This window comes from Sordaria macrospora, chromosome 1 (genome assembly GCF_033870435.1).
Source record: "Sordaria macrospora chromosome 1, complete sequence".
Classification (NCBI taxonomy): domain Eukaryota; kingdom Fungi; phylum Ascomycota; class Sordariomycetes; order Sordariales; family Sordariaceae; genus Sordaria; species Sordaria macrospora.
The window spans coordinates 8,432,508-8,458,197 of NC_089371.1; the positions used below are offsets into that span (position 1 = coordinate 8,432,508).

The following is a 25,690-nucleotide window of genomic DNA, read 5'->3' on the forward strand; positions in this document are numbered from 1 at the left end:
CAGAGCATGTTGTCAACAGCAATTGACTCGACACCACCAAACTTGTCGGGCTGTAAAAACAGCTGTTGGGGACCATAAATGACTATGAGTACGAAAGAAAAGTGCGAAAGTCATGAGCGGAATAAAAACCGTCTTGGGAAAGAGGGAGCTCTTGCAGAACTGTAAGTCAATAGACACACACCTGATGAGGAGGCGGCACAAACATGACGATCCACCAAGCAACCCCAGCTCCGTAGCCTCCCCCATCACCATTTGAACAGGAAGTTGCTGAGCCTCCTCAGAATGCCTTGACGGTGTCAATTGGTTGAAGGTGTCGATATGTGACTGGCAAGAAAGGCTCTGAGATTGATGCAGTAGGGGCTGAGTGCATGCAGCGAGGACGCCACTTGCTGTAGGCGAGGTGTCTACCGTGAGCCCCAGAGAGAGCCTGATGGACCGGGTCCGTCAACCATTGGATTGTTACGACAGGGACGACAGCACTGACGATTGACGTGGAGGATGCATCTTGGGGCTGTCAAGAAAAAATCGAGTGGCAGAGGGCAGAATTGTTGGGTCGAGAGTGGGGGGATAGGGTGGGAATGAGACGACGGCGGGAAGATCAACGAGGAAGGTGCATCTGCTGCCTCAGGCTCTGCCTCAAGAGCGGGCGGGGAAGGATTGGCTCATATGGTTGGGCACGAGCCCCACAGCAACAGAGAACAACGGGAGATACCAGTTGGTGTAGGGTATTTCGGGTCCCCTCAGCCGATGAGACACTTGAGTTACTACCTCTATAGTATACACGATCTCAATAATACCGCCTTTATCTTGCGCCATCAATGGTTATACGTCTCTTGTTGTCATTGGGCCGCCTGGAACTTCAAAGTGATGGCTTGGCTACCTACCCGGATGGCAACCCGCGTCTTCAGCTACCGCTTGGCAGGGCGAGACAAATGTTACGAGGTGGGTGTTGATATATTTTACCAATCGGGATTCAACACATTGAAATGTACTTGTATCAAGTAGATATGGGCTCAAGACTACTCATTGATCCGCGTTGTCTCAAATACCCCGATGTATCTACACTTCCACCCGTCCCAACCATTCTTCTGTCCTCTAATGTGAGGTTGTCTCTAGGGGCGGGCACATCTCATTTAACCTAAATCGCCGTCAGTAGCACTTTGCTGCACTCGAGCGACTCCTTACGTCAAAATTCTACTTGATAATGCTACCGGACCGAAGCAATCCGAAGCGAAGGCGGCTGGAAAGCAGTTCATCTGGTGAGAGTGTCAACATTGGATTTGCTTCTAACTCCGGCGGAGAATGGCCTAGCTACCTTTACCTAACGCCCAGCGCGGGAGTTGCCGCACCGTCAGCCAACTCATTTCCCAGTCTCCCATACCCTCCAAATCCTTCTTGTCTTTCGTTAGAGTCACAGTCCTACTCGCAGTACACGGCAATTGCCACGCCGGTATCAAGCTCGTCACCGGATCCGCTGACTACCTTTTCACTAGAACAACATGTTTGGTCGCAGCCCGTGGCCATTGGTGCATCAACAACGGCTGTATTAGACGCACAGCTATATTGGCCATTCACATGGAATACACACCCATCCCTTTCCATTCCGGATCCGTGGGACACGTGGTCACCAAATTCACCCTTCCAGGAACAAGCCACGGGAATAACACCAGGGGCATCACAAACAGTACCATCGTCATTGCTACCCGAATCCCCACTCAAGTCTCTGTGTGAAGCCTCTACTACTGGGCATCACCCGAGCTCCGATTCCTTCCATGATGTTCCGGCTCAAGACCAACAAGAGCTGGTCTGTTTTGGCGAGGTGAGTCTCTCCGTGAAACAATCAACTGCTGCATCTGTAACTGGAAGAATAGCATCGCCCGACGGCTCAGGGTCTTGAGCTTCTTTACCTTATAGCCACTCTGGTGCTGACAGGAAACACCTCACAAGCTTCCAGGTATACCCGCAAGATTTGACCGCCATTCACCTTGGAACAGCTCTACGTCCTGCTCGCATCTTCGAGTCACTTTGAACTCTTCGTCTCAGTTTTCTGGCAAGGTTGACGATCAGGAGTTTTCAGGGACAATTCTTGCCGACATAACTGACGACAGCCACGATTGGACATTGTTGACGGATGCTTTGCTTAACGAGTCCGGCATTGAACTGAGTGTGATCTGTCTTAAAGGCGCATACCCACTCCACCAAGATGTGCAACACAAGGCTTCCAAAGACTTCAGAAAATCAATGCACTGCAAACTTTTAATCACCATATTCGGTTCTCTGGAAATGTTTGAGGATATTGGGAGCTTCTTTCAAGAATACGAGGTTTATTTGCAGGATCCAACGCAGTGTGACAGACACGTGCGGTACTGCAATCCCCATCGTCTCTCATCCACAGACCCGGAAAGATGCATCTGGACATCCGATCTGGGGAAAACAACAACCCAACTAGTCGAGCTTGCTAAAACTCTACCAACCCCAGGGATTCTGGATGCTATAACATCTGCTCAAGACCTTCCAGAGGCAGACCAACCTCGAGCAATTCAAACAACTTTGGCAAGGTAAAGTTAAATCCTTTATGGAACACTGATACCAGAAGCTTCTGACAACAGTCGTAAACAGGCATCAAAGGCAAGCTTTGACATTCATGCAAAGAAGAGAGGAGGGCTGGTCACTCAACGGGGAACGTCAAGATATTTGGAAGTATGTGGAAAATCGAATCGGAGATGGGTGAGTCCTCGAGTCCTTATCGTTTGAAGGCAGTAAAGCCGTACCTGAACTGAATACCTCTATAGAAGCTTTGTGAATCGGATATCTGGGTCGCATCAATGTGAAGAACCGGAGGAGTTCCAGGGCGGTATAATTGCTGACCCGATGGGCTTGGGGAAAACTCTGACCATGATTGCTCTGACGGCGAGTGATCTGATGTGCGCCTCACTTATCCCTAGGCAGACCGTAATGCCGCGGGCTGGTCAGACACTAGTGGTTGTTCCACCACCGCGTATGTGAAATCAAAAATGCAGTGAATGGAATTAGAGTGCTGATCAATCACCCAACAGTTTTAGGTACATGGGAAGAGCAACTGGCAGAGTGAGTTCATCTTGTACCTGCAAAACACCGGGTTTCTTTAGCTCACTGAGATACCTACCCAGGCACGTGGTGCCTGGAGCCTTTTCATGGTACCGACACCACGGAAACGACAGGCTTACCGCATCAAACGACCGTCACCAACCCACAATTGTTCTCACAACGTATCATACTGTTTCAGCTGAGTGGAAGAAAGCGGGTGAAAATGCCACTTCATGCATCTTCTCCAGGCGTTGGCGAAGAATCATCTTAGACGAAGGTATGTTGAGTAAGCCATTTTGTATCCGAGGGTCATATCCAGAACAAATAACTAATTGTATGGGCGAAGCCCATTTCATCCGAAACCGCAATTCCCAAATGGCGCATGCTATATGTGCCCTCGATGGGGAGTCTCGCTGGGCCGTCACAGGAACGCCCATCCAGAACAAACTCTCCGATATAGCGACTTTGCTTAAGTTCTTGAGGATCTATCCATATAGTGAAAAGACATGCTTCGACGCTGATATCACACATCTTTGGAAGACCGAGCAAGCCGAGGAGGCACTAAAGCGCTTTAAGCGCTTAGCGAGTTGCTTGATTTTGAGGCGACCAGCAACCACCATCCAGCTGCCGGCAAGGCGCAACCTGCAGTGCCCGGTAGAGTTCCTTCCGGCTGAAAGGGAGTTGTATCAGGATATTCGCAACAAAACCGTTGAGCGCCTTGATGAGCTCTTGTACGCAGACAATGCTGACGGCGTGCGATCACCCTCGTACGTCAATGTTCTCCAGCAGATTGAGGCCATGCGAATGGTATGCAATCTTGGGTTGTATTACCGCTCCCGCCATGACACCGAGGTTCAGGACATATCACCTATAAGCCAATCAACCGATACCACTTGGAACAGCGCGGTGGCCCAAAGAGCGCTCAAACTTCAGCTAGGAATAGACCCAGTGCGCTGTAAGGATTGCAAAGTCTCACTCGACGAGACTGTCAGTCTTTTAGGCGATACTTCTGGAGCACAGAGATTGCAACAGCCCCTCTACTCGCAATGTATGAAGTTCGTGTGCTCGGATTGTATTTCCAAACGTCGAGGCGCGCCGCCCATTTGCGACCATAACCCAATATGCCCGTTCGCCTCGATATCACTAAGTGCCATCACTGCCGACGAATCATCGGAGCCAGCCGACGCACTCTTAAATGGGAAGAACTTGATGTCGCCGCTTGAGATGCCCGCAAAGGTCAAGTCGCTTATTTCGCAGCTCAGGCCCTTGCCATATGAAACCAAAAGGTACGCCGGTGATCTATCAATTGTTGGGAAATGGTATTAATCGCGCTGTTAGCGTCGTCTTTTCAACCTGGAGAACCACCCTGGATGTTATCGAGGCCGGACTCAAGACCGAGGGGATACCATGCCTTCGCTTCGACGGCAAAGTTCCGCAAAGAGAGCGACAAAATGTCGTCAACCGGTTCCGACAAGATCCATCTTGCAGAGTTCTGCTATTGACGCTTTCTTGCGGCGCCGTCGGGTAAGATACAACACTCAGCTTACTTTCTTGGGTGACCTTTTTCAGCCCTTGCTAACCGCCTCTACCCAGACTTACACTAACGGTCGCTTCCTACGCCTTCCTAATGGAACCTCATTGGTGCGTGCTGAACCTTTGATAGCTCCATTATCAAATAGGTACAAAGAACACCGTGTTGACGCGGAACCACAGGAACCCAACACTCGAGGAACAAGCTTTGGCGCGAATCCACAGAATGGGCCAGACACGTGAAGTCACCACCGTTCGGTTTTACGTCAGAGACTCGTTCGAGGAGGTGAGTAACCAACCACTACAACGCCTACAGTAGGTGATTTACCGGCCAAACTGACAAACATGCCCCCGTTTACACAGAGAGTCATGGAAGTCCAAGAAAAGAAAAGGAAGCTGGTAACAGTGTTGCTGGCTCCCCATGGCCAAGAAGAGGAAGAGGATGTAGGATCGCTACAGGTGAGTTTCTCACAACAGGCCGCTTCCACCACTGATGTCCCCACAACTAGTGCGCTAACGGGAACGTTTAGCACCTGAGGTCCCTTCTTTGATCATTCGGACCGAGAGATTATACGGAAAAGAAGGACATCGAAGAGAAGCATAGGAGTGAAGAGGGTAATGGAGAAAGAAGAGGAGGGGAAAGGAAAGAAAGAATTCCGAGTAAATCAAGAAGTCGATGTTCCGTCGTAGCGACACAAGGTTCTGCCCTGCCCTGCCACTGCGCGTTTACAGCACCCAACAGACCTGGTTTTTAGTGGCGTTCAGGCGGTTGTCCACTGTTCAATGTTCCCCCCAAACTTTGGTTCGATTGCGCAGGGGCACTTTGTGGTCACCTCCCATTGCTATTTCATTTTCACATGTACTTTTTCCACATCAGGCAATGGACATCTTTCATCTTTAATGCATCAAGGAGTTCCATTCAACCATTTTCCCATCTTGGTGGCACAACACCAATCGAGTCGTCCCAAACGCTTCCAAAATACGACCGGCATTCACCCCGACAAATCTCCACCTTTCGGGACAGCACGGGCCTCCGAGCACCGAACCATTCGGCGGTCCGCAGGGCAAACAGGTGGGAATTAGGAAACGCACAAGTTCCATACACAGAAAACATCAACTCTCAACACATCTACGCAAACACCCAAAAAGGAGCAGAAAAGAAAAAGTTGGAGACAAACCAAAGCAAAAGAAAGAAGCAAACCCTTGATCAATAACTAGGAGAGAATGAGGAGAGAAAGGGAAAAAAACTGAAAAAAAGAAAATGCCCAATAACAGGATTGAACTGTTGACCTTCGCATGAACTTGATATTTCCCTGGAGGAAGATATTAGTACGACGCTCTAACCAGCTGAGCTAATCGGGCTAGTGTTGATTATTGAAGAATGACGGCTTGGCAGGAGCTTATCAAGTTCACCTTGCTAGCAGAGATAGGAGGCCCCGAGCCCGTGCCGCGTGCTGCGCTGGTGGTGATGATGGCTGAGGGGTTGGAGGACACTCTGCGATATCTCCTGCTTACCGCGCCAAACGTTAAACAATCTATATTTATGAAGAGAATGATTCCTGAACTTGAATTATGCGTTGCGTTTCGTAGCATCAGGTATGGTGGAAATGGACATAAGCCCGCCGGCTGTTTCGTTCGCCGCAAGCACACCGGCGCATCATAAACTACATTCATTGAGGAAGTCATGACCTTCCCTCATACCATCACATGTCAATAGTCTGCTTCATCCTCTCATACTTCATTTTGTAATTTTATCCTATTTTATCTCCCTTCCTTCTCGTCGGCTATCGCTAAACCGACTAAGTTTCGTTACCTAAAAATACGCAACGCAGTGCCTTTTCAGCCCTGTCGCCCCTACGCTTGGGACATCTGTCTGTCTAGAAATAAGCCAACCACCCTGTCTGTACCAGTAGCTAAGGCAATGGATGAACTCCAGAAAAGCCACAGAAAACGCTAAAATATCCTGGAATGTCCTCTCTCCTCCTGACTGAATCGTCAAGTCCATGATGTCGTGCCGGAGTGATAATACTGCATCTTCTTCCTCCCACCCGTATTCTTCTCCACGATCAGGTATTTGTCTCGCTTGTTGTTGTTCTTCTTGTCGACGGCGTCAACCCGCAAACTCATTCCCCCCTAAATTCCTCATCCCACTACCACTAGTAGTTATGTCCGCTATTTCCCGCCATACTTCAATTGTCTGCGTCATCAGCAGCTGTGTCGGGAACCTCTCCTAGAAGGATTCGGTGGTCAGCAGGTTACGTATTTTTATCCGCTGATTGAGCTCCTTCATTCTTGGGTAAAAAAGTAGAAACTAGTCTAGATAGGACATACCGAACATAGGATGCGCGAACGACTCGGACATGGCAGAGCCGTCAACCGCCACAGCGGTACTCGATGCATCTCCTCCACTCTGGTCGAGCTCCAGGGGAGATTGTTGTGGGTTGATGGCAAATATCTCGGCCAGTTGCGCTGCGGCTGGCGCTACGGTTATGTCTTGAACCCAGTCATCCCACGACTGCACATGAGAGAAGTGCGCAAGGGGAGGAGCTGGAGAGGGAGAAACTGGCGGCCGGCTAGCTTCTTGCAAACTGTTGTCGTCGACACAATCAAGCGGTGACATGCCCTTGGGCACCATGGCCACGCGCGTCGTCGGCCCGTAGGGAAACCAGTAGATTTCCTGGAGCGCGGGCTTGAGGTTGACTGTGATGCCGATGGTGCGAAGGTTTCTGAAGGTGGCCCTGGCTCTGTCTCGGGTGCTGGGATGGCGGAAGAGGCCGAGGAAGCTGTGGAGGCACTGGATGGTTTCGAGGTGGTAGTAGTCGTGGGACTGGACGGCTTCCGTGATCGGCACAACGTGGTTTCCGCAGACTACGGTTCTTCCGCCCTCTTCCGGGATCTCGCTGAGTTGCGGGCGGCGGAAGGCAAAAACGAGGTGGCGGAGGTTGGGAAAGTGGAAGAGGAAGGTCAAGGGGTTTCTCGCACCAGAGCTGGTCCAGTCGTAGCCGTTAGTACGCATGTCCTCGACGCGGTCGAGCTGTAGCTCAATTCTGTGAATCCGGCTCAGCAGAAAGATAGGTGCCGGAGCAATGGCCTCGTGCCATACACGAAAGTCTGGGTCTCTAACGTAAGTCTCGTACCAGGCACTGGAGCTGTCAGTTTCCTGAATAGCGCGGGCCCAGTTGTCCAGGTGGACACCCAGAGTGTCCCTATGTGGATTAAAAAGATAGGGGGCAGATTCATCAGCCGACAAAGGCCGCGGGCTTCCCCAGTGCATGAAAGCCAGGTGGCGGGTCTCCTTGTTTATCTGGAAGAGTCGGATTAGCTCATAGTGCTGTCGAGTCCCAAGCCATAGGGTGCGCTGTTCCCTCTCGATCGGTCCCCCATATTTGCGCAGAGTCACTGCATTGCTGACAGTGCCCTGATAAGCTGAAATGTCGCTGAACAGCGTGATAGGATCAATTGACATCATCCAGATCTTTTGTCGAACCTCGGCCGGTAGCTCTTGGAAACGAGAAAATAGCTTGCTGAGCTCTTCCTCCCCCTTCCCAGTCGAGTTGTCGGAATCAAATCGGGGATCGAAATATATCAAATTGTTGCGGCTGGAGGCCGGTAAAGTGATGCTAGTTCCACGAGGGTTAGCTATGAAAATTAAAGCTGAAGAGATGCCCCCAAGATCCTGACTTATACTTACTTCTCTTCTGGACGACATCGTACAATATCGATGGAATCTTTGAGGATGGCCTTGTAGTCAGGCTCGTCCGTACGAATACGGTGTTCTCGTGATATTAGCGACATGGTTACTGTGGTACTAATGGAGGTCTGGATCGACGACTTTGGGTGTTGTTGGCTTGTATTTTGATGATGATTTTCGTGATGGCGATGGGAAAGGATTTCGCTTCGCAGTGCAAGAAAACGTGCGCGTGTGGGAACAAACCAGGCAAGGAAAACACCACCAGTTGATCAAGGGTTAATTTTATGTGAAGCCCAGAAAAGTGCAGGATTTCTATACAGTATCTGCACCATCCGAGGGTTTCGATGCGAGTGAATCGCCTGCGGGTTGTTGACGCAGGACCTTGAAAGGCCTCATAAACACTGAACCTTCGCCAGGGCATAGTGAATAGAACAGGTAGGTTGGTGGATCAAGGTCCCTGAGCAGATAGTTGCCTGCGCGATGTGGAACACTAGCTCAGGCCAGGCATGCTGATGCCGTGATGCAGGCAAGACTTTGCGCAAAACATTAGACGAAACCAGGTGTTATCTGAAGAGGCATAACCCCCTTTGCCTTTGAAACGCCGCCTACGCGGTTCTGGTCATTTGACTATTGTACTGGAGTGGCCGAGGACGAAGGGCGTGCCACAGCCCATTTGCACAGTCATTGAGAGATAATTCCCAGTGCTGAAATCCATCAATGGCTGGTGAACAGCATCCTTCATTTAGCAATAAGATCCTGAAACAGATGTTGATGGGTGTGCCTATACCTAGTTGTGGGTAAGTTTGGTCAGGCCCCAGGGAGCCAGCTCGCTTGATCATACATGGCTGTTGTCCTAATCCGAGACACAGAACCACCGTCACTTGACATAATAGTAGCCGCAGGTCGAAATCAGTTCATGATACACCAAGAAACGGTTTGGCGATGATGATTAATCAGCGAGATTGAAGAAAACAAGACATTGTGGAAGAGAGTTCTTGTTCGGAATGCCACATCCGAGTTGAGATAGTCGGGTCATGGCCCCCAGCTTTGGTGTTTCTCGACTGCCTTTCTGTCGGCGATAGTCGACATGTTTTCAATCAGCAATTCTGCAACTTTGTTTCATCGTCAAAACGATTTTTGTGATCCTGATGTCCTTGTCAGTCTTAAGCTCCGCAACGTGTGAAGGGAATGACGCTTATGTTCATTCCGTCTTGTCAGAAGAGTTCCCTAGGTTGCCACAGATGTTTGATCGACCGCTGAGTTGCCCCTGACGATGGCTGACAGTGCCACTCAAACGGACATTGATGTCAACAATCTGAATTGCTTCTGATAAAATCCCAGGACCGTCGGATACTGACCTGATGTCATAGGCTCAAGGTTGCAGCCAAGCCGGATGGGGCACCGAGCCTTCGGCCACCACCAGCAGTCCAGTCTCCTCTTAGGCAAAGTTCGCGAAGCCTTCCAATGCTTGTGTTTCCGCCTTCTAGAAAAATGCTCGTTGGGCTTCTCGAGAACCTTGCATGATCAATTGCGGGAGCGGGTGAAGCATGAGGTCGAGGTTGTCTTTTGGGGCTGAGCTTAACTCGCGTGATCGCCGTGTGACCCCACCTCACCCGCAAGCTGGGCGTTCGGTTGCTGCCTGTTCGCTAACAGTTTCCAGTGAATGGGCAACGCATATCAAGCCACAAGCCACTTGGACGATCTTGACTTTTAAGAGGAGGAGAGAGACGCCCCTGTCCCTAAACGCCACCGAGGCTTACGTTCGGTGTCGAATTTGGACAACCGAGATATTAGATCTCGCGGCGGTGATGAAATAAGCTTTCCATAGGAGCCGTTACACCGTCCATGCAGTGCCTCGAAGTGTTCGTTCGGATATCTTGATAGGACGCGAGTCTGTTAGTGGTCGGTACAATGAGCTGCCCTGCCCTAGAAACACAGAAGGTCAGTAGGTACCTCTCTCGGTACCTTCCAAAGCACCTGTCAATGATAGATCCGATTGGTTGAGGCTTACCAAAGACTCCACTTTTCCGCTGTGACCCACACTGTACAGAGGGAGTAGAGGGGTCCAAACAAAGGGTAGGTAGGGTACCTACCTTTAGGTCACTCCCGCTCTTCATTAACATGACTATGTGCGGTAACATTCATTGTCAGTTTCAAGCTCGACTTCGATTTGGCTAACCATTATAAAGATGCTTCCTTCCCACCTACGATGGACGCGATATTTACCTTGCCATGCTGATGATACTCTTCCCCAATATCAATGAAAGCTAATCGATCATTGACCTGAGTGATTAGATCAAACAAGACTTTGTTGTGTGCTTGCGGGATTCTACTGTACCATTCCTTTTCAACAAACAGGTCCGAGTCCAACATGTCTCGACGATCATCCATCTTCGGAAGATTGGGCCGCTCAACCTCATCGGCGACGGCAAGCATTGCAACCAGCAACGAGAAAGATGGACAGGAAATCGATGGCAAGCTCGCACCGCCCCCGGCCTACACCACCGTCGACGAGTCAGCTACGGCGGACTTGACAGCTGCCTTTGACCAACTGAGCCTTTCCAACGCGGCTTCCGACCCAACTGTCGAGACATGTCTTGCCCACCTGAAGCTACTGTTCGCCATCCAGTCGATAAAGGAAGAGGTCGGCTATACAGATGGACTCTGGGGACTGTGGGACGCTCTTGCCGGACCCCTCGACCAACTCGAACACGCATATGCCGATTCCAAGAAGACTCCTTCTGACTCCAAGAAACCCTTTGGTGATGGCCCAACGGAAGATGAGGAAAAGACCGCCATGAAGACACTCGAGAATCTGAGCAAGATCCGCGAGAAGCGATGGGCCTTGTTCCTTGCCAGAGCCACCCAGAGATACGAGGCGTGGTGGAAGTCGCTGCCTGGCCAGCCATTGACGGAAGAGGACATGGAGGAAGACACATCCTATGGATACGAAGCATTTCCCACGGATGACAGCGCTACCTTTGACTGGAGTGAGGACAAGTTACCTCCTCTTGGTACGTCTCAGGCCCTCCTACGAAGATTTGTTAGGATTAGTGATTCCTGCCTCCTACCTCCTGCTAACACGCTGATTCTGCACAGATGTTCTGATGGTCTGGCATACCCATATGCTCAACCCCCGTGCCTTCCTCGAAGATGCCATGCTAGCTGGCTTGAGAGGCTTCTGGAACAGAGGACTCCCGTGGCACTTGATCAACGCGGCTATCGACTCGGACTTTAGCTACAACGTATCGGATCAGTGCAAAGCCCAATGGACGAGCAAAACCGGCCGCTATTGGGACAACCAAGCCGACCCACTCGTCAAACACATGCAATGCCCCAAATGCAACAATCCTTTGTTAATTCCCTGGACAACATGCTCTCGGCCTGAAGACTTTTATGATGAAATCGAGCCCCTGGACCTGACTGGTACTGGCTTTGGTGACGGCAACCTCAAGCATTTGTGCGAGAAATGTGGTTTCGTCATCTGTAAGGAAGCGCTTTGTGCTTTCAAGTTTGTCAAAGACGTCGAGGCTCTACTTGGGCCTGCAAACCGGCCGATCCCAGGCACCATACTGGAAACCACGACAGGGAGACCTGCGACAGTGCCGCCCGAGCCTGAGAGGTCCATCTACCCTCGCACCTTTCCCAACCGTCTTCTCAAAAGTGGATGCAACTCTATTCGCACAAAGGTGACCACGCTCATGACCTCCAAGCCTGACCCTACTATGCAAGACATCCGTGTCGAAATCGAAGCAATTCTTGGGAACAGCGCCTGGCTGAGGGAGATCAACAAGTACCTGAGCCACAGGGGCGCGGCATACAGGGTTGGCCGTTCCAGTAAGCTCGCCATACGCAAAATGATGGCCCATTATTGGGAGAACTTCAGCCCCTTTGCCCTCGACCTTGCTGGAGCCGTTGTACGTCAAGGCATCTTCATCGAAAAGATGTATAAGATCGACTGGCTGCACAGCCCTTCGGCAACGGACACTATGAAACGCCTTCTGCTCAAATATGTCCGTTTCTTCATCATCATGCAGAAGAATCCAACCAAAATGGCTGTCCCTACGCTGGATATCGATCTCGCTTGGCACACGCACCAGTTGAGCCCAAGCAAGTACTACGAATACAGTACTGGCAAAACCGACAAGTTCATCGACCATGATGACAAGGTTGAGGAGGGCAGATTGAGCGAGCAATTCGAGTGGACCAGCAAGGAGTATCAGGATACATATAATGAGGTGTACAGCGAGTGCACCTGCTGGTACTGCGAGTGTAAGTGGGAACCGGCATCAATTGACCGAACTCCTTCGAGCTCCCCATTTCTCGATGCTAACCACAACGCCCGTCTTATAGCTATTCGGACCTCACACGTGAACTCTCTCGGTAAAGTGCTGGGTGTTTCCAAGTCAGAGAAAAGTATGTATCCCCATGCGTTTACGATCCGGCCACCCAAACCCAGTTCGAAACCTCACTGACCACTTCCCCTAATGTACTAGTCGCCGAATCCTTTCACACCTCCGGGCAAGCCCAGCTCTGCCCACCCGACAAATCCGCCCATATCTCCTCGCACAACGCCGTGATGCTCCATGTTGATCCTTCCCAGAAGGACCTAACCACCCAGAACCTCGTGCGCATGCAATTCGCCGCTCTTAACCAGAAGAGACTGGACGCCGCCTACGCCAAAGCCAAGAAGCGTGCAGAGAAGAAGGGCAGAACGATCCCGCCCCGCGATCAGACGTACTACGACTACTGGGGATATCCGTATTACATGGCTGGACCGTACATGTATCCTATCTGGTTCGCGCCGGGCATGTACTACGGGTGGAGTGCGGGATACATTGCCGGCTGTGGGACCGGAGCCAATGGAGCTTGTGCTGCGGGAACTTGCGGAGGAGGTGTTGCTGCGGGTGGCTGTGGTGGTGCTGGGGGATGTGGAGGGGTAAGTTATTTCACACGCGCGAAGGCCGGTTCAACAAGCAGGTCTGGCTTTTCATCACTAGATACCAATGCTGACGCCTCTTCTTTGCTTAGGGATGCGGCGGTTGCGGAGGGGGTGGTGGATGTGGTGGTGGAGGAGGAGGAGGAGGAGGAGGAGGTGGTGGTGGTGGTTGCGGTGGCGGTGGTAAGTCAATCTTCAATAATATGTTTGAAGCTGATGAAAATACTGATCTTTGTGATATGAAGGCGGTGGATGCTAGGATTCCTAATACCCCGTGTTCATGTGTTGCGATGGCTTCCTTGGTGGCTTATGCCTGTTTTGGTTATGATAAGTGTCTTTATCCTTCATTTTTCTTTCTTCGATTTGAGGATTTATTCTTTTATTTGCCATGCAGATAAATATTTGACTTGACCAATTTGAAACTAATATACGGCCCTGTTGGTATCTGTTTGTGCATCTGCGTTACCTTATTGTGGCTTGGAAGTTGTCGCCGTCATCATAAGCGCACGAAGGATCAATAGTCACTGACTGGCCCGTTAGGCGCCAAGATATTGTGTTCGGACTTACGGTAACACTGGACAAGAATAAAGAGGGGGCATTACCCACTAATTGTCAATCTGGTCTGACACTGCCGCTTTCACCAACTTTGACCTGCGGGATCAGGCAACCACACAATTGAAGCTCGTTGATGAGGGCATCACCATTTCAGCCACTACATCACTTGTTGCTCATTCATACTTTGTGGTACGCTTCTATGTCATGCTCAGTCCTTACCGTGCTAACTTTGTAGAACGAGGCATACGTACAACCTCACCTGAAGCAATTCCCGCAACCCATTTGTTTTGAAGCCCGCCGCCATCAATGTCAAATTCTTCAAAGATGGCCACGAAAACTGAAAACAAGCAAGTTCATGAGTTCACATGCTCGCTTCACAAATACCCAATTGGACCACCTCAACAACCCCTAGCCTTGTTCGAGCTCTCATCAGACACCTCAAGTCGGCTGCTCTCCCGAAGTTTCGACTTCGAACCCAAACACTCCGGCCAAGACCTTCTCAATCGAATCAAGCAACTCGATCCATGGACAGCAGACCAACTAAGTTTTCTAGACGAAGCACTCGACAAGTTCCTCTTTAAAGTCCTCGTCAATGACCCGGACACAACATCAAGACGAAGCAGCGCCAAACCGAACCCAATAAGGCTAATCAAGGAAAAACCGCAAAGCAAAGCATCGAAGCCGGTAAACTCGTTCGTCGCGTTGAGCTACTGCTGGCACTACCCCGGTGCCTGGACCCTTTCTCTCGGTCTGCAACATGGCAACGCCTCTATCCCCGATAACCCGCTTGCGCCGGCAATGTTCGAAGCTTTCCTTGCTGAGCGGCTCAGTCCAGAGGAGCCGGTGTGGTTAGACCAGTGGTGTATTGACCAGAACAACGAGGCCGAAAAGATTGTCGCTATAGGCGCCATGGACGCGCTTTACTACAGTGCTCGCGTGGTGGTTGTTTGTCTGGAAGATGTGAGACTTAGTCCTGCTGATGCGGCGATTATCATGAAGTTTGCTGGATGCGTGGAGAGGAAGGAGAAGCCGGAGGGGCCGGAGTGGGAGGAGAAGGAACAAGTGAGACTGTGGACGGCTGTGGAACGGATCTTCGCTGCGAGGTGGTTCATAAGAGCTTGGTGCGCGCATGAGTATTGGATGGCGAGGAACATTGTGTTTCTGACGCCTGTTACTACCGACCCGGGGGCGCAGCCGGGGGAGGTGAAGGCGGTGGAGATCGTGAGGTTTGATAATCGGTTTTTGCAGTTGATGAACTCTGTTGCGAGTAAGTGGTTTTCGGGGGAGAATGCGGATACGGCAAGGAAGAGGGAGAGATATCGGAGGGAAGTGGGGGGTGGTGAGGAAGAGAAGGAGAAGGAGGCTTATTATTGGGGTGGTCGGGTTCCGGAAACATATGAGGAGGACCCGGAGGGGTTCATCAAGAGGAGGGCATTTGGGATGGCGAATAATCAGCACCAGATGGGCGACCCCGAAGGAAAGTTGCTACCGCAAATCAGCTCCTTCTCCGTCATCCAGAGTCTCGCTGCGGGTTTTGAGAGGGACAAACTTTCTGTTTGGTTGAATGCGTCTCGGACTCGCTTGTTTATCAAGCATAATGACCCTCTTTCAGAGGCAGAAAGGGCATGGATAGCGACCATCGTCTCACTGGCGTCAGGAGATGTCACTGTGCTAGCAGCCGTTGGCACAGCTCTCGCCGATGGTCACCAGCACGGTCAAGTCGCGAATAAAGACCCCAGAGAAACAGGGTGGGCATGCGTACCTGAGGTGGATGACTACGTCCATCTCGGCTCGAGTCCTATCTATCCTGCTTTGGACGGAAACCCATCTCTTTCTCCGGACGGACTTGCGATGGACGCTATCATTCTCGATACCTCGTCCGGGTTGCAGAGTCCTCACCATACCAGCTTGGCGGCTGCTAAAGGGGCCATTAGTTGGTATAGAGAACATAGGGACAAGGGACCTTCGTCATTAGCAGCAGAGGCGGAAGGGGGAAAAGCAGAACCGGGCGGATGGGAAGACATCGACACCATCACCCCGCTCTACACCCGTCACCTCACTGAGGCCATCGCCATTCTTCTAGAACTGAGCGATCCTTCCTCCTTCACCTGGACACGCCTCTGCCTTTCTCAAGCGTTTCCTAGACCAGGGTCAAAGTACGCAAAGCTTCTGACTCATCCGGCTTGCACATCTTTTCTGGCAGTTGGCTTTCGCGCGCTATCAGGTGCCAGAGCGTCTTTGAAGTCTGTTGTTAACGACGACGACGATGATATTGCGAACCAGCGAGCAGTTGAAGGACATCTCACCACCGTCCATTCCCGAGACCCCGACCTTACCTTCAAAGGCGTCACCGCCTTCCTTGCCGTCGCGGAAGGAATCGTCCGTACCGTCTGTGGTGGAGCGGCGCATTACCGCCGAGGCCAGGTAAATGAGACATATAAGTTGCAAGTAAGCGACGCGATTCCTCACGGCTTAGTCGTGTTTGCGCCTCCTGCTACCCAGCGAGCCAAGTATACCATCGCCTGCCCATTAGCATTGAGTCAGTTGAGGGAGATGCAGGTCAGTTATATGTACCGGGGATGGATTCTTGAACAAGAGGAAGGAAACGAGACAGTTCAGGAGCATACAGAGGGCAGAAAGATTCCGAGATATAGTCTCATAGGCAAAACTGCCTTGTTCATGCCGGTGGGAGGAAGTATCATTAAGCATCCGGAGACGGGGCAGTTGTGCAGGATGGGAGATCCGGTTAGGTATGCGGCTTCGGGAGTCAATAGGGAGGGAGAAAGGAGGATGGTGAGGAGGATTGTGGTTGGTGGCAGCAGCGGCGATGGTGGAGGAGGAGAAAAGGAAAAAGCAGAGGAAAAAGAAAATGAAGAACAGACCGAAGAGGTGATGGGGGTGACGGCGGTGGCGGAGGCGAAGGAAGTTCCCAAGATAGATACGGCAAAATTGGGATGGGCGATGATAGGGCTGGTAGCGATTCTATGGGGACTGTTGAATAGGTGAACTCTCGGATGGTGTTTGGATTTCTGTTGTCGGGTTTGTTGAATTGAAAGAGGTCATTCAATCGGAGCGGTTCGAAGCTATTTTGGTAAGAGCTTGACTCACCGCACCATACCTAATATCCTCATGCACCCTATTTTGACTTTACGCACCCTCTGACACCTGGTAGTAAAGTGGGTCGTTATCGGATGTAAATTTCTGTTCGTCAAACTTGGAAGTTTTCCAATGTCACCAACTCAGCGCATCACCAAGGGTACCTCGGCGCATCACCACCTCAGGGCATCATCACTTAAGGGAACGATTTCACTAAAGTTTTGAAGGCAATTAAAAAGGGATCGGAAATGATTCGGGGTCGTCTAGGTGAATGGTAATGCACTGAGGTGGTGATGGCGATAGAGTGAAGTGGTAATGTATTATTATTATTGGTCTTGTACACGCTAACTATTTACATAGTCTACCCAGTCGGTATGCGGTGCTGCTTCCGTTCTTAGTCGATGGGAAAAACCGTACCGTAGCCGGATGAAAACCCTCCGCTTCTCTTGTTGCGACGACGCCGTGTCGACGCCGTGCCTTCGATGTTTATCTTCCTCTCGGTATGACCTCACCGTCATTCCCGAGGCCCGATCTTTGATTCCGCTGCGTGGTCACCCGACCGTACTCCCGCTCTCTAGAATCAAAGATCAATCTGAACTCCCCAGTAGCTCTCCTGCTTCCTTCGCTTGTTCGATCTTCACCGCCAGTTTGTACTCCTGCAGTCGTCCTAGTCGCAAGGCCCAGCGGAGGATTCGTTCCGCCCCTACTACGGTCTCGAGTTCGTCATGGAGTTGTTCAATGTTTGTCGGCCACATTGGGTCTCCCCATAACCATACGTCTTCCGTTTCCCTACATTCCAAGACAATATGTTCGAACGTCTCCTTCGCTAACCCGCACCGGCAGTACGGGGTTGTCACCTTCCGGCACTCTCCTCTGGAAGAGGAACGCCCGTAAGTGTGACGGCCTGGTCATCCGTCGCAACTATATAAGACCACTTGAGCGACCGAACTGCCAGCTTTGGTTACTTGTATCCTTTTGCAAGGACATGGTCTGGTTAGTGTAATGGTCTGCCACCGCCGTGACAGTAAGCCTATTTTGCCCGTTCTGATTTGCACCAGGAGTGAGCTCATAGTCTTCGAGAGGTAGTGCGGAGATGACTTCTCATCCGTACTGGGCCATGTGTGGTACTGCAGCGTGGTTTCATCGAACCACGCACGCGCCTCTGTGGCACTCAGCTTCTTCCTTTTGCTCATCGCCTCGGCCACCCTAACGTGCCACCTCGCTATCCACTCTCTCCGAGTTGCCACTTCCAACCACCGTTTCTTTTCATCCGACGTGGGCTCTTTCACCTCCCCCTGCGGTATCGGGATGTCTTCTCTAGGGGCCCATCGCTCAGCCCACTCAGCCTTCGCTCGGCCGCTGACCGGGGGCAGTGTTACGATCCAACCAGAGTTATGTAAGCTAGCTAGATAGACGGACCAATCAGATTGGACCCGAAAGGCTCGGGTCCACGGGTCCGGTATGTCGGGTCCAGGAAGGCCGGTATAAAAGAAGGCCTTCCCAGGCCTCTTGTTACCGGATCTCCAGCAAGCAATAGCTATCACAACTTACCAGTACCTTTTGGCTACTACTCCGTTACTCTATTGTTCTATCCCAGCGATAATACTCCTGTGCTTGTAACGGTTCGTCACAGGCAGCTGTAGTTGTCTACCTCCCCTTCTACCCCGTAAGTCTGCCGCCACCCAAGCTGGCGTCCCTTTAACGAAGGCCGCCGCTGGTGAGCGGGCGAGTCGCTCCTCGAACGCTCTAACCCTCTTGTTGAGGTAGAGGTCAAGCGGTGGGCAAAAGGTCTCCGTCTCCACACTAAACGTAGACGCGGCCTTGTAAGCGCCAGAGACAACCTTCAAGCTGTTGGTCTGGGTCATTGCAAGCGCCTTCGTGAGACCGCGTGGTTCCCCAAGCGGCTCTGATGGCGTGTGGTACGCTGACGCTCCATAGGCTACTGCCGCACGAATTGCCTTTGTGTACACTTCCCTTGCTCGGACGAGGCTACAACCCCACGTTTTCGCCGCGATGCGTGTGAGAGCGAAGATCTGTGTTGACATTTTCTTCTTTACCGCCTGAAGGTGTTCTCGGTAGTTCAGTTTGCGGTCCAGCCACACCCCTAGAAACCGCGCCGACTCTGTGGGAGTCAGCTGGTGCCCCCCCAAGTCGACGGTCTCGGTCCGTGGCTGTCGGGTTTTGGTGAAGTGAATGAGCTCGGACTTGCTAGCCTCAAACTCCATTCCTCTCTCCTCCGCCCATCTGTGGCAGATCCGCCATGCTTCGTTCAGCTTCTCGCAGTTCTCCCTCGTCGACCTTGAAAGGCCAAGATTTTAGTATCATCTGCGAACCCAACCGTTACTATGCCCTTCAGTCCCTTCAGTGCCTCATATACTGTGGCAATGAAGATCAAGAAGAGGATTGGTGAGAGGGGGGAGCCCTGCGGCACCCCTGTGGGCACCTGAAACTCCCGCGATGACTTTCCGTCGAAGAAGAGACTCCCTCTTCAGTCGGTCAGGAAGCTCTCGACCCATTGGAGAAGCCATTGGGGCAGCCCCTTTTCCCACAAGGTGTGGAGGAGCCACCTATGGTTAACCCGATCGAATGCCCCCTTGAGATCTAGGAAGAGTAGTGAAGCTACCGCCCCTAGCTCCCACGCTGTGTGCACCGTCTCCGTCACTACCCTGATTGCAAACTCTATCGATCTCCCTTTCCTATTCCCCATCTGTCCCTCGGGCAGGAGCCCATGCTCCTCCGCCACGAGGGCGAGTCGGTCCGCAACAATTGTCTCCAAAATCTTCCCCACGCAACTCAAGAGCGCTATGGGGCGCCATGCTCCTACCATCTTCTGCTGTGCTGCCGTCTTTCCTGGCTTCTTCAGAACCACTACTTTCGCATGCCGCCACCGTGCTGGGAACGAGCCGAGGGTAAAGCTCCCGGTAGCAATCACAGCTAGCGCTTCCGCCAGCCGCCTCCCGCACGCCTTGAGCAGCTTGTTGGAGAGCCAATCGCTTCCCGGGGCCTTGTTGGGGCCCATACGGCGTAGTGCCTTCACTACGTCGTCCGTACTAACCCTACAACTCATTGGCAGTTCGACCTCTCTTCCCTCTCTCCAGTCCGGTAGATGGTTTGTTGGCACCTCTACCACCGGGAAAAATCTTTCCGCTAAGATCTCCGCTTTGCCTTCATGACTCCGTTCCTCCTTTACGTTGCCTTCTCGATGTAGCGCCGGGATCTTTGGGGGGTCGGACGGCAGATGGCTCTGTGTCCTACCCCACCGCTCTAGCGTCCAGAGCTTCCTCAGGTCTCTCGACGCGTCCTCCGTGAGGGTGCGCCACCGTTTCGCCTGCATAAATTGGATGGCATCGACTTGCTTGCGTCTCGCTTCCTCCAGCTCTCGTCTTCTCATCGGTGTTCTCCTCTGCCTCCATGCTCTTGCCATCTTTCTGGCGTGCTTAACGACCTCCTTCACGCCCAAGTCCCACCAGTCAGCACGCTCACCCCTCCCTCACTTCCGTTTCGGGACCGCCTCGTCCGCAATACTAGTCAACTCCTCCATCAGCCGTTTGGTAGCGGTCTCCAGTTCGGCAACCGTGGTAATTACCGCCGGGACCGTTATATACCCATCAGCGAGTTCCTTAACCTTCCTGGCATCCATAAGTGCCCAGCTGTAGCCTTCTTCGATGTCCTTCGGTTCCTCGGTGATTTCAGAGCGGATTAGGACCGATTGAGCTTGGTGGTCCAATCCGGTGAGGGCTCCGTCTTCCACCGTCTGATGTGTGGCATACAGTGTTTCTGCTATCCAAGCATGGTCTATGGTGCTGCTGCGCTCCCGCCGTGTTTCGTTCCCCAGCCGTGTCGGCTCGCCTCTCGGCGTCGCGAGTACGAGTCGATGACTCGCCGCTAGCGAGAGGAGGACCTGACTGCCTCTGCTCTGTCTTCCGTGAATGTCCCATATCGGGTGGTGGAGATTCATATCCTTGACCACGACGTCCCTTCCCATCGGTCTCGATGCGATTTCTCTTAGGGGGGTATGCCATTCACGTTCAGGACCCGAGTCCCAAATTGGTGAGTAAACCGACCATCTCCTTATTTCCTTCTCTCCTTCTCCTAGCCTCACCATTACCCAGTCTTCTCCTTGTTTGTAGTCCCACCGATTGATTGCGAAGCGTTTGCTCACATACAGCGCCGCGCGTCCCTGGTTGGCACTATCCAACGCCCAGTAGCGCGAGGCCCTGGTGTTGGGGATGCCGCCCGTGGCCGTACTCCGGCCTGGCTCTTGGATCGCTGTGATGTCGTAGCGGTCCTCCATTTCCAACGCGATCTTCATCCTATTGTATGACTTTGCCACGTTCCAGTACAGAATCCTTAGATTCATGGAGCGGAAGACAGGGCAGTATTCTTCTGGTGTAGTCGTGGGCTCGTCCTGGTAGCGCCAATTAATGTCTTAAGTGTCTTCTTCATCTGGCGCTTCGCCCTAGCTTCTTCCAGCTTGGCGCGAAGTTCTCATTGTTGCTTCGTGTAGGGGCCTCGCTTTTTGTTAGCCTGTACTTCTTGCCATTCAGATTCCAGAATTGCTAAGTCTGCATCTGGGAGATCCAGGTCGCTGTCTTCGTCAGCGGGTGTGGGTTGGGACCGGGACGGCGTCGCAGGGGGGACGTCCCTCGTAGGTTCATACGTTGCCGCGGTTTGCGTCTGCTGGAGGAGCTGCTGCTGTATGCCCTCTACGGCCGGCTGCGTGGCTTCAGGCTGGCTCGGGGCCAGTGTTTCGTCGATTGTTACCGGTTCCGCCCGCTGGGCGAACACGCGTGGGCGTTCCATGAAGGCCGTGGAGGAGCGACCGAGCGCCGCTTTTACAAGCGGGCAGTTGCGAGAGAACGCGTAGTGTCTTTTGCGATTGCAAGGTAGGCACTTCACAAGGTCGGGTTGTTGGTTGGAGGGGGAATTGGCTTCGGCATCCTTCATTGTTCTATCCGGGTGTCTCTTCTCGGCGCAGCGAGGGCACCGTGCTTCTTTCTCCTTGGGGTAGTAGCTACGCAGATGACCGTACTCCCAGCAGTTGTAGCCCTGTTGTGGGATTGCGTCACGCTCGAAGGGCTCACAATAGAATGCGTTGCCCATCCAGAGGAGGGGGTCGCTAGTGAGACGACCTCCATCGTCTGCAGTAGGAACCTCCAGGAGGAGAGAACCCCTCTCGCTCCCATGCTTCCTCCGGAATGCCTTCGCTCTGACAATGTCGATCTTGTTCGCTACGGACAACTCCTTTGCCAGCTCCTCTGGCTCGAGGTTGTCGATGAGCGCCCACGGCAGGCCGCGGGCAATCACCGAGACCGTACGGAACGCGACCTTTGCGTCTTTGTGGAATGTGTGTGTCACCCAAACTTGATTCTGTAGACACCACTTCCTCCTTTCTTCTCCGAATGTGATAACGTAGTCTCCGCTGAGACGCAGCTTCGTGACCGCTTTGGCGTCGGCCTTGGGGAACTTCTGATTGATCACCTTCACAATATCGCTGGCCGTACGCCTCTCCTGATCAGCAGAGGGTGGCTTATCGTTCAGTTTGACCGTGAGGCATCGTTCGGCTCGAAGGGGGACGAATTCTTGGGTGCCCATCGGGGCAAGGTGGGATCTTTTCAGGCCCGTCGGGGCAAGGTGGGATCTCTTCAGGCCCGTCGGGTGGGTGTTCGGGTTTGCAGCTATGGTAGCCCAAGTCTTCGGGGGGTCGCTTGCTTCTTTGCAAATTCAGCGACCATTTTCTTCAGCTCGTTCATATCGTTCTTGAGCTGCTCGGTGGTGTTATCGTGAGGTTGAGGCGTCCAGCCTCGTGCACGCAGGATGTCCTTCGCGATTTCAAAAAGTCTTTCCGCCCACGCCGCGCAAGCGTCTTGTGGGCTATTAACACCGGGGAAATTCATAGCCTCGAGAATAAACTTCGCCGCATCTTCCTGAGGGGATTTTGGGGCCGCGGGGGCTTCTGGCTCGGCGCCGCCGGCCGTGATTGTCATCGTCAGTGTTCCGGCCACGGGATTTCCGGGCGCGTGCCGGCTCGTCGCCAGACCGCCACCGGTGCTCCCGACCGCCGCGTCTTCGATGCGCAATTGATGCGGCATCGTAGATAGGGGCAATCGGACGTCCTGAACACGATTCTGATGTTAAAAAAGATTTTGCTGTCGTCATCGACCAAGAACCCGCGTTTCAACTTTCCGCGAGCTTTTACTAGGAATATATTAAGAATAGTTTAATACTATAATTTAACGGTATACGTACATAGTAACGAAGTATCGGATACGGTTATTTAATTATCATGTTAATAGCGTTTGGGTTATAGAACATATTTTTGTTAAAAAAAAATAAGAATTTAAATACATTATTTTTCTATAGAGATATTCAAGTATTTTATTATTCCTTTATAGAGAAAGAAAATGTAAGTAAAAGGACGTGGGTCGTGTTATGGCAGCCTTGCAGTTGTGCCTCTTGACTGCTATCACAACTATATAAGACCACTTGAGCGACTGAATTGCCAGCTTCGGTTACTTGTATCCTTTTGGAACATAGCCTAGTGATGTAGTGGTCCGCCAGCGCCATGACAGGTCGGATAAGAATTCTTTTATAGTATAGGGCTTGTTTTAGCGTATCTACTTGGGTAAGCAAGCTTATGTGAGGGGATCGGGTTATGTGAGCACTCAGAACAAATAGTAAATAATTGGGACATTCTTTCACTGCGAATTACCATACGAAACGGTGGGTCTTTTAAATCAACTGCTATGCAACTAACAATAGTGGATGCAGTAAATGGTGGCTCAAGTTAAAGAGGGTGCATGAGGATATTCACTACGGTGCGGTGAGTCCAGCTCTTTGGTAATGGGTCAAAAGATGATGACACACAAAGCAGAAAGGGACATGATTGAAGAAAAATCCAGAGGGAGCCACGATGCTGGTAGTTCTTTACTGCTCTGGATATCGATGAGTGTCTCGCAAGTGGCCATTTTGGCAGCCATGGCATTCATGCCTGCCTCGAACAAAACGGTGGCGAAAATGAAGCGGTGGACTTTTAGGAGCACTGGGCCAGTCTACACTAATAGCAGAGCCTGAAGAATAGAGGTGCCTTGAGCGAAAAATCTTCCAATCTGAAGACAAGCCTCGCTTCTTCTGCTTTACAACCACGACATCGAATTGACCTCTTCATTACTGTGCTCGAACCGCATTCAAAACACCACACGCCGGCGGGACCTGCATCACGACAATGAGACGAACTGAGGAGTGGGTCTCTTTCCCCAGTCCTTCTACCAAACTGTAGGGACTTGCAGTGTTCAGTGCGCCTGTAAGTTCATGCTCAATTTCCATACACTAACCTGCTTGCACTCAAGACGATCATTGTCCACCTAGTATCATCCAATTACTTTTTCTCAACTCCAGTGGGTCCCGTCGTTTCGCCTTCCCACACTACTTCGGACAATGTGTCCTTTCATTTCATTCATCCCCTTCCAAACGGCCCGTGATCCCCATTTCGGCATTTAACCGCTATCCATTATCGACCACCAGATATGACCCAAATATGCCGGCGCAACCCGGCAAGAATCAGTAGATTTGGTAGCGAGAGGACGAACGATACCGTGGGTAATCTGGGACACACGGCCATCCATCCAACTTGTCCCTCCTCTGTCCCGTGATCTTCGATGCACTCAAGCACCAGCAAGAAAGTAACTCCATTCGTGGTCCACGCCGGTCGTCCATTAGGAAAATTCACCGTTTCATCTACCGCCCTGCGCTTTCCGCACCCTCTCATTCGTTCCCAGGGCGTTCATGCTGTCCGTCTCCATCACCGGGCCCGTCACCGGATATACCCCTGGAAATAACGAAGCATAACCCCATCGTACCATTTTCCCCAAGTCCTCAAATCAGCTTCAACATTGCTTGGAGTGTTATGATTGATCTCCAAGTCTCCATTTCATGGTGTATGAAGGTATTTTTCTCACTTCAAGTTATGGGGTTGGGATGATCATCACCGTTGAAAAGGGTTTGATCAGCAGGAGGCGGGCAAATGGCCGGTGCTTGCGCTTGCGGGCGTGCGCGAGTGCGCGGGTTCGCGAAGGAGGAAACGATTCATCAAAAAACGTATTCAAAGGTGTGGAATACTAACCATGACGATGGCCAGGTATTTGATGAGGCAAGCTGCCAAACCCATCACAGCCCGCACAGCAATAAAAGTCCATGCTCACCGTGCCGAGCGTGCCTACGGTTATTTTGCACACCTTGCGTTACCGTGCCTCACCGACCTCACCGTGCTGGCTTACCGCGCAATAGCTTGCCGAGACGGGTCCGGGTCCGGGTGACGCTTCGTCGGGTCCGGGTGCACTTCCCGAACTCCGCTTTTTCTCTGGCGTCTTACCCGCCGCACCCGGTTCGCCCGGTGCAGAGTCCGGTCCCCCTTCCAAAGCGCTTAACACTGTAACACCAATGATTCGAAAGCGATAACACAATCAATCATTGTGAGGATTACACCATCATGAAATCAATTCAAGCGTCATAATCATGAGCATGTGAGAATGGTCATCATTCACGATCCACCAGTTTGAGCAAACGACATGATTGCAACAAAGGTAGCCAGCGGGTGCAGCTCCCGTATCATTTCCGGGATGTCTTCCTACAGGAATGCTCGGGTTTCCCTGCCACGATCCAGACGCATCTCAAGACAAGGGATATTTGAAAGCGTTTGACCAATGGAGCAGGGCGGTCTCAGCTGGACAAAATGCAAACACCAGACCGCTCGTTTGGTTTCGGGTGCAGTTCCCGTATCGACCACTGCCTGCTTCGCCTCATGTTTTGAGTCT

The 25,690-nt window shown here is 51.9% G+C and overlaps 6 protein-coding genes and 1 non-coding gene across 7 annotated transcripts; 2 read left to right on the forward strand and 5 right to left on the reverse strand.

The window, feature by feature from the left end:
- The first annotated feature begins 132 nt into the window (after positions 1–132).
- On the forward strand, positions 133–5,750 carry SMAC4_00571 (uncharacterized protein). Its single transcript, XM_066089451.1, has 12 exons — positions 133–1,819; positions 1,948–2,558; positions 2,620–2,727; positions 2,793–2,998; positions 3,057–3,087; positions 3,150–3,343; positions 3,413–4,352; positions 4,405–4,590; positions 4,660–4,707; positions 4,780–4,882; positions 4,960–5,055; positions 5,127–5,750. Exons 1-12 carry the CDS (start codon positions 1,205–1,207, stop codon positions 5,145–5,147), a joined length of 3,159 nt encoding a protein of 1,052 aa, XP_065945898.1. The 5' UTR covers positions 133–1,204; the 3' UTR covers positions 5,148–5,750.
- Positions 5,751–5,858: 108 nt separating this feature from the next.
- Positions 5,859–5,958, reverse strand: SMAC4_13150. Its single transcript has 2 exons — positions 5,921–5,958; positions 5,859–5,894 (listed from the first exon to the last, which is right to left on the reverse strand). It is a non-coding gene; the product is annotated as a tRNA-Ile (tRNA).
- Positions 5,959–6,321: 363 nt separating this feature from the next.
- SMAC4_00572 (uncharacterized protein) lies at positions 6,322–8,391 on the reverse strand (the record flags this gene model as incomplete). The annotated part of the gene is made up of 3 exons (XM_003351977.2): positions 6,322–6,826; positions 6,928–8,216; positions 8,288–8,391. 3 exons carry the CDS (start codon positions 8,389–8,391, stop codon positions 6,786–6,788), a joined length of 1,434 nt encoding a protein of 477 aa, XP_003352025.1. The 3' UTR covers positions 6,322–6,785.
- A 462-nt stretch (positions 8,392–8,853) lies between these two features.
- Positions 8,854–16,962, forward strand: SMAC4_00573 (uncharacterized protein). The gene is made up of 6 exons (XM_066089452.1): positions 8,854–11,301; positions 11,387–12,559; positions 12,641–12,703; positions 12,784–13,409; positions 14,017–14,089; positions 14,194–16,962. The coding sequence occupies exons 1-6, from the start codon at positions 10,659–10,661 to the stop codon at positions 16,785–16,787; spliced, it is 5,172 nt and encodes a 1,723-aa protein (XP_065945899.1). The 5' UTR covers positions 8,854–10,658; the 3' UTR covers positions 16,788–16,962.
- A 2,403-nt stretch (positions 16,963–19,365) lies between these two features.
- Positions 19,366–20,301, reverse strand: SMAC4_00574 (uncharacterized protein; the record flags this gene model as incomplete). The annotated part of the gene is made up of 1 exon (XM_003351979.1): positions 19,366–20,301. One exon carries the CDS (start codon positions 20,299–20,301, stop codon positions 19,366–19,368), a length of 936 nt encoding a protein of 311 aa, XP_003352027.1.
- A 66-nt stretch (positions 20,302–20,367) lies between these two features.
- Positions 20,368–22,472, reverse strand: SMAC4_00575 (uncharacterized protein; the record flags this gene model as incomplete). The annotated part of the gene is made up of 2 exons (XM_003351980.1): positions 20,368–21,285; positions 21,411–22,472. The coding sequence occupies 2 exons, from the start codon at positions 22,470–22,472 to the stop codon at positions 20,368–20,370; spliced, it is 1,980 nt and encodes a 659-aa protein (XP_003352028.1).
- Positions 22,473–22,555: 83 nt separating this feature from the next.
- On the reverse strand, positions 22,556–22,969 carry SMAC4_00576 (uncharacterized protein; the record flags this gene model as incomplete). Its single annotated transcript, XM_003351981.1, has 1 exon — positions 22,556–22,969. The coding sequence occupies one exon, from the start codon at positions 22,967–22,969 to the stop codon at positions 22,556–22,558; it is 414 nt and encodes a 137-aa protein (XP_003352029.1).
- Positions 22,970–25,690: the final 2,721 nt, after the last annotated feature.

What these genes read in the sequence shown, in the direction of transcription:
- SMAC4_00573 (XM_066089452.1), top strand. Translation starts at nt 10,659, where the DNA reads ATGTCTCGACGATCATCCATCTTCGGAAGATTGGGCCGCTCAACCTCA. An exon ending in TGTTTCCAAGTCAGAGAAAA is followed by an intron (nt 12,704 to 12,783) that starts GTATGTATCCCC and finishes CTAATGTACTAG; the next exon opens with TCGCCGAATCCTTTCACACC. An exon ending in TGAAGCCCGCCGCCATCAAT is followed by an intron (nt 14,090 to 14,193) that starts GTCAAATTCTTC and finishes AACAACCCCTAG; the next exon opens with CCTTGTTCGAGCTCTCATCA.
- SMAC4_00571 (XM_066089451.1), top strand. Translation starts at nt 1,205, where the DNA reads ATGCTACCGGACCGAAGCAATCCGAAGCGAAGGCGGCTGGAAAGCAGT. An exon ending in CTTTCTTGCGGCGCCGTCGG is followed by an intron (nt 4,591 to 4,659) that starts GTAAGATACAAC and finishes GCCTCTACCCAG; the next exon opens with ACTTACACTAACGGTCGCTT. An exon ending in TCAGAGACTCGTTCGAGGAG is followed by an intron (nt 4,883 to 4,959) that starts GTGAGTAACCAA and finishes CCGTTTACACAG; the next exon opens with AGAGTCATGGAAGTCCAAGA.